Source organism: Python bivittatus, unplaced genomic scaffold (genome assembly GCF_059951505.1).
Source record: "Python bivittatus isolate LINGU-HERP-01145 unplaced genomic scaffold, Pbiv_v1 ctg000080_np1212, whole genome shotgun sequence".
NCBI lineage: Eukaryota > Metazoa > Chordata > Lepidosauria > Squamata > Pythonidae > Python > Python bivittatus.
In genome coordinates, this window is record NW_028277035.1 from 51,828,220 (window position 1) to 51,841,431 (window position 13,212).

A 13,212-nucleotide genomic window follows, 5' to 3' on the forward strand; every position below is an offset into this window, starting at 1 on the left:
TCAAAACCACCAAGCTTTATTTGTTTTATGCTACAACTTAATAATCACAATTAGAACTGGGACATTAACTTTAAAAGGAAGAATGCTGTTTTTTTTCTTTTGTTACAAAATTGGTCATTACAATATCATCCTGCACTCAGTAACTTGAATTATCTACTGGACAGCTAAGGAAAAAAAAAATCCCACCATATATAAAAAGAAAGGACATCTTTCAATTCAAGTTCTTTCACTGATTTGTGACTGAAGAATTAAGTTAATAGCCCAGTAATAAGACTTATATATGGGAAAACAAGACAAGAGGTGAAGGGTGCTGGGAACACGCGTGGCTGTCAGCCAAAGACACTCTTTGGAGGCTCTTGTTTAGGTTTGTCGAAGACCGTTTCTCCTCCTGTGCGTTCTCGGCTGAAGACAGACGGTGCAGCAGAGCCGGTTTGCTCTGGAAAAAGAAGAGAAGCTAATGAATGGTTTGGCAAGAATGGCTCACAAGCAACTGCAGTTATGACAAATGAAGCGCAGCATAAGAAGCCCAATGCCACTGGAGTCTACACCATGTATGTTTCAAAGCAGGAACATGCAACCTGTTCAGATGCATCAGTCTTTGAGGAGAACGTTATAGGCTGCACTCCAATCGCCGAGCGGGACTAAAACTGCAAAGTGGACAGAAACAGAGCAAATACCCACTTTGGTTTAATTAAAATGAGTTAATTTTTGGTAGTTGTTTATGTATGCATGTATGTATTCAATAGTTTTTGGATTACAAGTTGCAATTTGGTGGAAACTTTCAGAGGGCTCTTTGGGCTCCGCAGCAGTCCGGGGCTTCATCACTGGAGCTCTGTTTATAAAGATCCGGGGGCAAAAGAGGCAGAGAAGTATTGCAGTTAATAGCTAGGTTATTTAAAATATAAAAGATAGCAGCTCAGTACGGTGACAGCAGAATCTCTTCAGGGGAATCTTATGTTTTCTCTTTCCTGACTGAGGATAAATTATTCCTGAATTATTTCAAGAATCCAGCTGAACAGCAGATTCTCCCCCAAGGTTGCCCCTGGATGTGGGGAACTTTGGAAGATTATTTTTATTCAGGAGATTTACCACTTTCTGGAGAAGCATTCAACAGTGCATAGTGGGTAAACCTCTGACTGATCAGAGCCAGATAAAACTGAACTTTCAGGTTTTATATCATTTTTTCCAAGTCTCTGTTTTCAAATGATCAATACACTAATAATTATTAGCATTTTTTTCTTCTTTTTCACAAACTATATGCCAATCTAGGGGGTTAGTGAGTTTGTTTAGGATTTGTGCTGTAAGACTGAAGACATTTTAGAATATAAATTATTGATTAATTTATATTCTGAGAAGAATTCCTGTTCAAATATATGGAAAATATTTTCGGAAAATATTTTCAGAAAATAAATTCTTTGTTTAGAAAATTTTTATGGGGTTCTTCGATTCTAAGAATATCTTTACAGAAAATACAGTTACCAATTAATGAGGGAGGATTTGGTTTTCTGAATCTGGAGCTATATGATCAAGCTGACCTATTATCAATATTAAATACTGGAAGCCACAACTGGTGTTAATTTTCCGATTTGGGCAACTTATAAACATGATATATAAATAAACTTTGGAATATACATATATAGCACCTTCAGTTGGATGGACGGTATTAGGATCTAAATACAACAGAACTCTAGTATCTCTGGCAACAATTATATCAATTAGAAAGCTATAGAATGTAATGTCTAATAAAAAAAGATTCATTCCTTTTTCCCATGCTAAATTGACTTTATGGGGAAACCCAACATTACAAATTGGGAAAAAGATGTTGATATGGAAAAAATGGATAGAAGCGGGGATATTGACTTTTGACCAATTGATAGATGATGAAGATGAATTTTTAACATATGCTGTGTTAAGAGATAAATATCATCTATCAGATGTAACTCAATGACAATATTTACAGTTACAATATTTGTTAGCAGCATTGTTTGGACCAGCAGTATTTTCAGCTTCTGAGACATCTGAGATACTAGAACAATTTGTTACATCCTTTAAAACTAAAAAACCTACTATTAGTTTTTATAGATATTTGTTATCAGTAAATCAGTTTGATATGCAGATGCTAAGAGATGAGTGGAATAAAGAATTAGAGGTTCCTATATTGCCTCAACAATTGGGAGAGTGTCTTAACTTCTATAGCAAGAGTGTCAATGAACCTTAAACTATGACTTATACAACAAAAAATAATATTTAGAATTTACTGGACTCCATTACATTTGTATAGAAAAGGATTGTCTAAGAGCATTTTGTTGGAGATATAATAAGGACAATGCTTCTTTAAAACACATGTTCTTACAATGTCCTATACATATTAAGTTTTGGGAGAAAGTAGTGGAACATATAAATGTGACTGTGTGACAAAAGCTAAAATTTTCAGAGGATAATATTCTCTTGAATCGCATACCTAGTACATGGAATTTGACAACTGGACAACATAAATGGATTCTTTTTGCTCTTACTATGACCAAAAGACTGATATTGCAGCATTGGAAAGATAACTGTATGGCCCCATTCACTCAATGGATTGAAGACCTGATTGCACTTGCCACTTATGAGCGGATTGCCTATAGAGGTAGACTTTGTATGGACAAGTATAATGAAATATGGGACTCATTTATATAAAATACAGTAGGTTAAAAAATAACATAATAGTCATATAAATGTATTAGAAATATATACAGACTTGAATAATATTTGCATACATTGACAATGTATGTATCTCCATCATTATCTTTGTGTTTTGCTCTTTTTTGTTATTAATTAAAAAGCAATAAAATATAAATAAAAAAGACATTTTATTACTGCTTTTAAAGAAACTTTGTATATATTTCAGCTTTCAAATTCATAATAAATATTTTAATATGTAGATTTATATCAGTGTTATTTCAATTTTTTTCTTGCAAACTTCCTCTTTATCTACAACTTGCTTTTTAAATAGTTTTCCTTGTTTTTTTCTGATTATATCTGTAAATTTCATAAATGCTTAAAAAAATTAAATAAAACATGGCAATATTTTGATCTAAAATATTATCCTTCTCTATCTTGGGAAGCTGTTTCTCTGAGAAAATAATTCTGCAATTAAAGGATTAAACTACAGAGAATCACTGATAGTGAGGGAAGGGAGTGGGAGAGAAGCATTCTGGTTACTTCTGATTCTTTCCCAGGGTATTACAGAAAGATGCTGAAAAGAACAGGGGACATTTCCTGCAATGACCTTGTCTTTGGGCTCTTTCTTCTATGTCCCAAATTTGGGTTTCTCTTAACCTAAACTTTTAACATTTAGTCAGAGATGATTTGTTAAATAAGGACAGATTTTCTACTGACTAGACAATAAACAACTTTAATTTACTGTGCTGTATACAGCTGTTGATACTCGCATATTAACCTGATTTTAATAATGATCTGTAGCCTTAAAATGGCATATGGTAGGCCAAATCAACCTTTTCCCAAGAATTTGTACCTCATTTACATAATCTTATGATGCTGGTAAATCTCTTGACTATTTATGTTTTTCTTATTTTTTCTTTTTTTTCCCTCTTAAAACATTCAATATTTTTAAGTACTATCCTCCAGCCTATGAGCTGGCAGAAAAGTAGGCTGACATACTTTGCACTGGTCCCATTTCTTAGCTCTCAGAAGAAGATATGAGGACATCAGTAACAAGGCCAGGGGATGGTGCTGCCCTTATGGGCTTGATGCAGGACAAGTTAAGGAAAATGATTGATGGATTCTCCTAGCTTCATTTGCCTTCTTACCAAACGTGTCAGATACCCACTAACTGCTCTCCTTAAGGGCTGAGGAGCAGATGAGTGTTGATAGATGGCTAGACTGGTAGGTTGGACCATCAAACAAACCTTGCTCTAATTCAGGGTTTCATACTATTCTGGAATAGATTTATTTAAATCCATGTTTTCAGTTCCCTTGGAAAAAAAGCCAGCGGGGACAAAGGTTGTGAAGTGGGAAGGAAGTTTCTCACCTGAAGATGCAATTTACTCTTCCTTACTCAGACTGGTCAGCACTGAGCTTGCAACTCAAAAGCAGTAATCTGAAAGCCCCACCCTCACAGATCAGCTCCATGGGGTGAGTTGGGGCTGCCAGTAAAGTCAGAAACTGTTCAACCCTAACCAGCCCTGTGGATCAATGCAGCTGGTCTTGGGGGGGCAGAGGGGAGGCCAGGGCAGTAAAGTGAGAGCCTCCTTGTTTCACTGAACATCCCCTCCCCATCCATAGTTCAGCTGCTTCTGACTGGGGCTAACAAGGGCTCACTGCAGGGAGCCTGCCCTTTCCCTGCTAGGGCTCTAACCCTACAGTTTAGCTCCATGTGATCAGAGACCTGGTGGGGAAAGAGCTGGCTCCCCCTACTTCCTCTTGCCACCCTTCTAAGCCCAGACAGCCTGGGGTTGTGCTATCAAGTCTGACAGGAGAACTGGCAACAGATTACTCTTTGGTGTATGTATGGAGAAAACTGAGTTTGAAAGAACAGACTCTCTGGTTGCCAAAATCAGAATGGCCCTGGCAAACAATGCCCAGGCTGCCTGCCCACAGCAGCCTAAAATGTCCAGTGGGCATTGAGCATCCTAGCCCCTGACCATGTCATCCACTATATCATCAGTGACCCATTGTAGATTGTTCATATTATAAGACTTGTGTTGGGAGAAAAGGGAAAACACCACTTTAACATTGGAACAGCTAAAAGCAGATGTAGGCTGTCTCTGCAATGTGTTGGGAATTAGACTAAGGAGATGCCATGATGCTGTGCTCTTTAAAACAGTTAGTGGGCCATCTTCAGGCAGCAGTTAGCAGGATATGAAGATGAGCTCGTAGAAGAGAAGCCCTTTTGCAGTGTGCGTGCGTAGGAGTATATATATAAAAAAAGTGTGATCATGTGGTTCATATACTTCAATTTAAAAAAAGCAAAACACCTTTTGAAAATGGCAAGAAATGGGAAGGGTAGCCTAAAGGGCTATATATTCATGCAAAAAAAAAAAAAAATTCATCCACTATCAGCAGTAGAATGCTCTAGCCTGGTTCTGGAAGGAAAATTGCAGGGATAATGTGATGGAATGGAATTATGAAGGCCAGGCTCAGGGAGATAAACATTTTCTTAGCTCGCTGGAGGAGCGTGGGAGCTACAAGAGGATGAGACTGGCACCTCCCTGAGGAATTCACACTGTTGTGGCTGGCTGACTTGGGAGCTGGGGTTTCAGTCCACTATCAGCAGTAGAATGCTCTAGCCTGGTTCTGGAAGGAAAATTGCAGGGATAATGTGATGGAATGGAATTATGAAGGCCAGGCTCAGGGAGATAAACATTTTCTTAGCTCGCTGGAGGAGCATGGGAGCTACAAGAGGATGAGACTGGCACCTCCCTGAGGAATTCACACTGTTGTGGCTGGCTGACTTGGGAGCTGGGGTTTCAGTCTGGGAAGATTGATGTCAGGCCTAGCCCAAGGAACTCCAAGAGACAATGCAAATTCAGTTCAGCTATGTTTATTAGCTACAACCTCTAGCAAGAATCTCGCTCCTCCAGCGAGCTAAGAAAATGTTTATCTCCCTGAGCCTGGCCTTCATAATTCCATTCCATCACAGATAAGCAGATACTACTAGAGGCAATGATGTATATGGGAAAGACCTGTGTGGTGGTTTCCTTACTCTTTCTGGCAAGGAAATGGTGGGGCTATTGGCAGGATTGTCAGTAGTGAAGAGAGGATGACCTGGAGGTGTCCTTTCCAACCATAGGACAGCTGTAGTGGTTGTTGGAACTAAGGACAGATACAGGCACATAGAGGCTTTTGTACTCAGGCTAAATTTGTGAAGCAGCCTATTTCATATTTTACTTTCCACTCTATATCCCTTGCCCCTGTAGGCCAAGCGCTTTGTTTAATATTACTAGCCAGAGAGGTTGAACATTCTCCATTATACATTCTTTCAAGGCAAGAGTTCAGTTCTTAATTTACATTATTAGGACTTGTGTTACCTCAGTGAGCTTAATTCATGGAGACAATATAATACAAATACCATTTAAAAGGAAAACCAGGACCCCAAAGCAAGCTTTTATCTTCTTGTGACACAAGAAGATAAAAACCAGAAGCAACTATCATCGTAGCAATAAATCCAGCATGAAAACCACATAGAAGCATCACATGCTTACCGCATTGCCTCATGACTTGATAGGTTTTGGACTTGATTTCCTGATTACTAGACAGCTTCCCTCTAGCCCCTCTGAGATCTTCTTCTTTTACTGGAGGGCGTTTCTTTTTCACAGGTTCTGGCTGAAAGGCAAGAGAAAGACCACCTTGTAGCAGAAAATGTAGTAAGATCAGATTGCAGTCACAAAGATAAAACTGCCCAGTGTGACAATCAGACTGTTTTAGCAGGGTGGTGAGAGTGGAATGCTATCTGCCATGAACACTTTAGTTTGAATTCCTGCACCAAGGAACCACACTGAACTCCAGTTCTATGAGTCCAACACATTGGGCAAGGAACAGTTAGGAAAAATTTATTTATTTATTTATTTATTTATTTATTTACTTGATATGCCGCCCATCTCCCCCAGAGGGCGACTCTGGGCAGCTCACCATTAAACTATTGACCAGGATATCTTAGCCAAAATCTCCATAGTCCTCTGCAGTCATTGAGGGAGGAGATAGTCAGGCTCCCAACCTATCAGGAGGGCAGGGAGAAATAGACCAGGACAGATCTTTTCCATGGTGGATTAAATGTGTGAGAGATGGATAAAATATGTTATTATTGACAAAGAAATAGTAGCTTGAGCATGCTAAGAGTGCAGCTGTGTGAGAGATAAGGAAGTAGTGTTAAGTGTTATGGTTATCAAATAGTGGCAGATGGAGAGGAAGTTGTCTCCTTATGTGGGACAATGTAAATAAAAACTAATTTAACCTGGGGCAGTCTTTATCAGTATAATGCAATTAGCTGAAACCTTGAGCAAATTACCATAGACTTGCAATGGATGAGGTGGGAGGGACCAGGAAGAAATCCTAGAGCGGCCGGAAAGACTGTACACAGAGTACCTTAGCCAATGGGGAAAAGGGGAGGGACTTGCAATCGGGAAGGTATATAATTAGGCCTGAGTGTGTATGTGGGTGTGGCTTCTTATTTGCAATGAAGCCCACCAGCCTTTGCAAACACTTCCAATAAAACTTTACTTCTGACTAACTCAGAGAGATTTGTGCTGCTTGTTTCACACAAATGCTCTGGAACCTCTTGCCCCTGGAGATGTGCCTGCTTCTGGTCTCCTGCAAGGCAAAGTTCCAGTATTCTGTTTAGGCCATTTTTGAAGCTTTGTGGTGATGGTGGGCTACCACTTTGCTGGGATTTGACTTTAGGCCTTCTGTTTATGAGTGTGTTTATGTACATTGTTTTATTGGGATTTTATTACTTTTTATTTATTTATATTTATATTTCGAATTTAGACACTGCCCATCTCAGGAGAAATATTTTTATTATATTTCAATGTCTATAAGCTACCCAAAATGGCTGGGTGGAAATGTGAGGCTACAAAAAACGTAATTGGGCCCATTGGAAACCCAGGAATCAATGAGAAGGATAACTGGTGAGTATCTGCTTAGAAAAAAATCTCTTCTTTTGGTTGAAGCTTAATTGTATTTATGCACACATGGCAAAGGAATGAATATAAAAAGGCATTATTGATTTGATTATGATGAATGATTGAGAGAATTAGTGAAGGAAATGAGTGGTGTGAGTGTCTGAATCTGTGACAAACCCTTATTTGAGGTCTGGAGTGGATCCTGGAAAACGGTATGGATTTTGAAGGAAAAAAGTAAAAGAAACAAGATTTGTAAGTAGAATTACTGCAGAAAGAGAATATATGGGTCCTGTATGAAAAAGATTAATTTCCCAGTAGAATGAACGAAAAGTGGGCATAAAGAAAGAAACCAAGGAAGTGAATTCTGTTACTGTTAGAGTTAAACCCAGCAAGCCCACCTAGCTTACTAGAGGAGGAAGAAATGGCAACATCTTAAGCCATACAGAACATGAGCAGAAGGGAACAGGCCTGACTCATATTAGCTTGAAAAGGCAACCGTTTTAAAGTTTCAGAACCTTTTTGTTTCAGGCAAGGATGTAGCTTCATGACAGTTTCAAGGTTTTCAGCATGGACTTCAAGTCAAATTCTTCAAGGAGACTAGTAGCAGTTGATTCAAGTTCAAAGGCATCTACTCAAAGAAATGCTCATATTTTAAGTATTTTTTAAGTATCTCTGCACAGAGAAATGTTCCTTGTTTGATATCTGAACTAAATGGAGAAATCCTGCTGTAGTTAGTATCATTTAGTTGTAGCTGACAAAGTGTCTTATTTGTAAAAATTATATATTGTAGGACAATTTGGAGAGTGCAGTGCAGCTTTATGCCAGGCAGTGTACAAGCCAGATTTTTGCTCTCCAGACTGTCATTTAAAATGTATGGATGAAAGAATAGAGGTTTATTGTACATTTGTTGATTTAGACAAAGGATATGATAACTGAATAGGCTAGAATTGTTTTGTGTAAGTATGGAGTTGAAGGCTAGTTGTTGAATGTGGTAAGAGAGAAATATGATGGAAATAAAGCATGTCCCAGAATAAATGGAATGGTTAGTGAATTGTTCAACGCTGAGCAAGGAATAAGAAAAGGATGTGTGACGTTCCCATGACTGTTTAATGTATTTATGGATAAATATACAAGAAATCCTTGTAAGAACATCAGAAGTTTTTTGAGGGCATGAACATTATGTATTTTTGTATGCAGATGATGCCATGTTGTTAGATGAGATCCTGAAGATTGGCAGAAAAGATTAGATACAAATTTTAAATGCAATGTGGAGTATGGATATTAACATTTAATTTATCAGACTGAGGTGCTTGTGTTATACAGGACAATGGAATGAATGATTGCAAGTTATACATAAATGGAGAAAAATTAGAGCAAGTACATGAATTTGGGTATTTTGAAAGTGTGTTTACTAAAGATGGGGAAATGTACAGAGAAATTTAAGATGTCCATATGCTGTTAGAATAATAGTGGAGAGTATGTGCTCTGTTGCAATGAATGTTTCTGTAGGAAGCTAAAATGGTGCCGCTCACTTTGCTATGTGGATAGTTGTGTATGTCAAGAGAAACATACAGCTAAGAGTCAAGAATGAATAGATGCTGAGTTAATGTAGACTGAATACAAAAGTGAATAAACTGTGTGAAAAAAGTACATTGGAATTGTTTTGTCTTATGGACAGAATGAATGAGAACTGCATTGCCAAACAAGTATATGAAGGATTGAATAGATCACAAAGAAGATGACCAAGAAAGCTGTGGTTGAATAGAGTTGGTGAGATTCTGCAAAAAAGAAAGGTGAGAAATTTAAAGAACAAAAGGCTTTTTATTAAGCAATGTATTGGTGCAGTGGAAGTAAGCATGCTTGCATAGATAGAAAGCTCTGGAGAGGTATAACGAATAGAATTGGTGCAAATTAATTTTAGTTATGTTTCCTTTTTTTCTTATGTCTAGCATACTATTTCTTATTCTTTTCTGCACTCTGCTTAACACTGCTTACCCTAAAATGGAATAGCGTAATGGATAGGTAGATATTGAACTTCTTTGCCACCTGCTTCCATGTAGTCATGCACATCATGGTTGATTAAGTTTAGTTAAGTAACCATCATTCACGTACAAAAAAAATCAGTCAGATAAACCGCTGCAGATTTATACTCAGCAGAATGAAGACCATCTGTTTCACTGAAAGTCTTGCCAAGGAAATCTAAAATATTGAACAGACAGTATAACCCGTCTGCCTCCTTGCATTTTAAATAATCTAAGCCGTGATAGTCATCCTCAATTTACAGACTGCTGGTCTTACCATCTCCACTTTAATTTGGTGCTTTCTTTTAGGATCAGCTTTTGGCTAATGCATGTTGTAATATAGGAAGTAATAGGAATGAAGATAATTAGTATATTCTTGATATATCGAGAGAGGGTTTGGAATATACTTCCAGAATCAGAAAGATAATCAAGTTCCAGTTTCTGCTGAAACAAGAGGAACTCAAAGTGAAAAAACATGAAAGTCCTCTTACAGTAGAGCAAGGCCTTTCTAGCACTGCCTTTTTTTCCCCACCGACGGCCAATCAGCTACTCAAGGGAATCACAAACCATACATGAGCACAGTAGAATCTCTCTCTGCATCATTTTGCATTATTTAATTTAGCTACATATATGTGAAAAAGTGAAAAAAAGAGAAGAAATCCTTTGCCCCAAGGACATTGTATGTTATAATGAATTACTTAATTGTCAACTAATGGCCAATAAATAGCCAGAATGGGAAAAGTGTACTTGATATCCTTTAAGAGTGTTGGATTTCAACTCTTGCAATCTTAAGAACTACAGCCATTAGCCATGTTGTTTGGACATTATGGGGAGTTCAGGATACCAGGTTGGAAAGACTAATGTACTGGAATAGTGGATGTTATGTCCCTTGCTGTCTACCTTCACACAGCTTAGATATAAAGTTTTAATCATTGGCCAACATTTAGTATAACAGAAAAGCAGATGTGTTGTAATCTGCCCCTGCAGAAGTCTTCCAATTTTCATTTTGGCAATAAAGTGAAAGAATAACCACAGATATTTCAGTCTTACAGCTTTAATTTAATGTGCTGTCATTCATCATTCCCACTTACTTCCATGTCCATACAAAATATTTCTTCTTTGTCCAACATAATTCTTACTATAACTGTATGACTGAAAATGGGTATAGGTTGGTACAGACATACTGTACATCTCCCATTCATGATATATTTAATGAACAGTGCAAAACTTCTGAAGAATTTTAGGACAGCTACAAGTTAATAGCAATATATTTTTCCGTCTTTTTAAAGCATGCATGGAAATAGCTTGTTACTGTTTCAGCAAAACAAATCATTTCCCATAAACATCCCAAGGGAGAAACAACGTCATTCAAATAACATAATGCCCTAAAAATGAATAGTTTAATTTTACTGTAATTGGTTAGCATAACAGAGACAGACATCTGTTGCTATGTTTGTAACCACAGACCAAGGAATTCCTATGAAGGTCCTAGAAATTTGATAGGGACATTTCATACACTGGTGGAGCCAAGTTACACTTTGTCACCACACAGACCCCATTCTGAAAGCATCCACATGACATCCACATACTCTAAGAAATTTCCTTCTTTGAAATAACTTTCTGCCCATGAACCAACATCTGGTTGGTCAACACTGGTACAGAGAATCTCCTTGGCTACTTGACAATCATTCCACTGGAGTACCTTGTCATGCTAATAACAGCTACATAATTTCAAGCAGCATTAACTTCAGGTGAGATCCACCCTGAACTCTTTTTTCACAAGATACTGAGTTTTCCTAGTAATACAACTGAAGGCACTCACAATCCAAGATCAGCAGTCTGATGACATCATGCAGTACAACTCCTACCAGGGAGTGAGTTTATTCCCCAAGTTATATAAATAACATAGTGGTTGGCAAGGTTTTGCCAAAATCGTCTCCTATCCTCACACACCCAGTAACAAACTGTTCTACAACTTACCTGACCGATGAACAATATAAGCTCTCCAATACTGCTTTCAGCTCTGATTTGGGACTACACTTCTTTATATAGCTGCTTCCAGCCGTTTCAAAATAGTTGCTACGCATTTCTCTGTGCAAGTTCCTGCTCTCAGATTTCCTTCCATCTTTCTGTTTACTTGATGAAATTCCCTGTTTTTATACATGAATATTCCCTAAGTACATACAATATACCTTTACATTTTCATCCTTTTTTTAGGTTGACAACAACACAATGGAGAAAACTTCAGTTTTACAGGTATCTAATCAAATCTAATCTCAATATTGTAAGAAGTTTGCTGCCAAAGTAAACTTAATTCTGTTAGAAATTAACAGGACCTTCTGCTCTTTAACCACTCTTTTTTTTTATCTTGCATTCAGCAGACAAGACCCTCAACCAAAAGGAAGAAACATATTTTAGCAACATTTATTGCATATTGTAAACAAAGCAGAACTGTGCACTCAGTTGTAAATGAAAGCATTTGATTGAGTAATATGACTGGTACCAGTTTAAAACACTGGTATACAGCCTTAAATGTATTCCATGAGAGAGAAAAAGAGAAAGCTAAGCCATACTTTGGTTACTCTCTCAAATTGCTCTAATTTAAAATCATTGTAAGTTAATTTTTCAGAAAGCCACATTTATTACTGAACTGAAGATGCCAGTAAGACTGTGCAACCAAAACATTAGTGAGATGGAAAATAAAATAAATAATAAGTTTTTTTCATTTGCAACCAATGATTAAATCCACCAGGGTTGCAGTTTCTCTTAGCCATAGCTATTACAATTCTTGTAAATTAAATAATGGAATAAATTTTTTTAAAAATCATACCTGAGACATTGTTGTTACGCTTGTACGAATACTGAGCTTGTAGTTCCTTTGGATTAATATCCTAACTCTGCAGTAACCTACTTCCTTTAGCTTATATAGGCTCTTCTATGAAGTCATTCTACACGGTCATCTTCCCACTCTAGCTTCTGGAGTGTTTAAGGTTGACAATCCGTTGTTGTTGAGAGGTTTATTCTTAGCAATGACTGAAGTTTGTAGCATTTAATAAACTCTATGAGTGGAGTGAGAAGAACATTACAAGTGACAAGAAAAGACAGCTGGGCTAGCAGAATCATGCAGAAGCCTTGTCCTTTCTGTTAGAACAAGTATATCTTCAAAGGAAGCCTTGTGGCCATCTATTTATAGTTTTAAAGGGCAATGCTTTTATGTTGCAGATGCTCCATGAATGTACAAGAATAAAACACCTACAAAAACATGCTGATCATCATCTGAAACAGGAAACATCCGTCATGACGTTAATAGTGGGATGAAGCACTTTCTACAGGCAAATTGGTGAGGAAGTACTAAGCTACATAAACATATCACATTTTGACTTAGTGAGATGAACCTTGCCATCACTGATTTTATTTAGGCTGGATTCCTGTAATATTTTAACTCCTGAAGTAGTTCAAAAACTATACCTTGCTTAGAAATAGCTTCCAGGATGCAAACAAGAGCTAAATGTCAACTGATATTTGCATTGATTTGTAAGAAGCTGCAATTGAATGTGCATAAATTGCTT

The 13,212-nt window shown here is 37.4% G+C and overlaps 1 protein-coding gene and 1 long non-coding RNA gene across 2 annotated transcripts in view; one reads left to right on the plus strand and one right to left on the minus strand.

Moving 5' to 3' along the window:
- On the minus strand, window positions 1-12,713 carry MUSTN1 (musculoskeletal, embryonic nuclear protein 1). Its single transcript, XM_007436456.4, has 3 exons — window positions 12,474-12,713; window positions 6,207-6,327; window positions 1-436 (listed from the first exon to the last, which is right to left on the minus strand). Exons 1-3 carry the CDS (start codon window positions 12,480-12,482, stop codon window positions 330-332), a joined length of 237 nt encoding a protein of 78 aa, XP_007436518.1. The 5' UTR covers window positions 12,483-12,713; the 3' UTR covers window positions 1-329.
- LOC148216700 (uncharacterized) overlaps window positions 6,335-13,212 on the plus strand; it is a 24,605-nt gene continuing 17,727 nt past the window's right edge. Inside the window, exons 1-2 of the long non-coding RNA XR_015794849.1 lie at window positions 6,335-11,899; window positions 12,866-12,983. This is a non-coding gene — a long non-coding RNA (uncharacterized LOC148216700). The remainder of the gene's footprint in view (window positions 11,900-12,865; window positions 12,984-13,212) is intronic.

Coding starts and splice junctions, on each gene's coding strand:
- MUSTN1 (XM_007436456.4), bottom strand. Junction 437..6,206: donor TCAAGTCATGAGGCAATGCG/GTAAGCATGTGA, acceptor TTCTTTTTCCAG/AGCAAACCGGCTCTGCTGCA.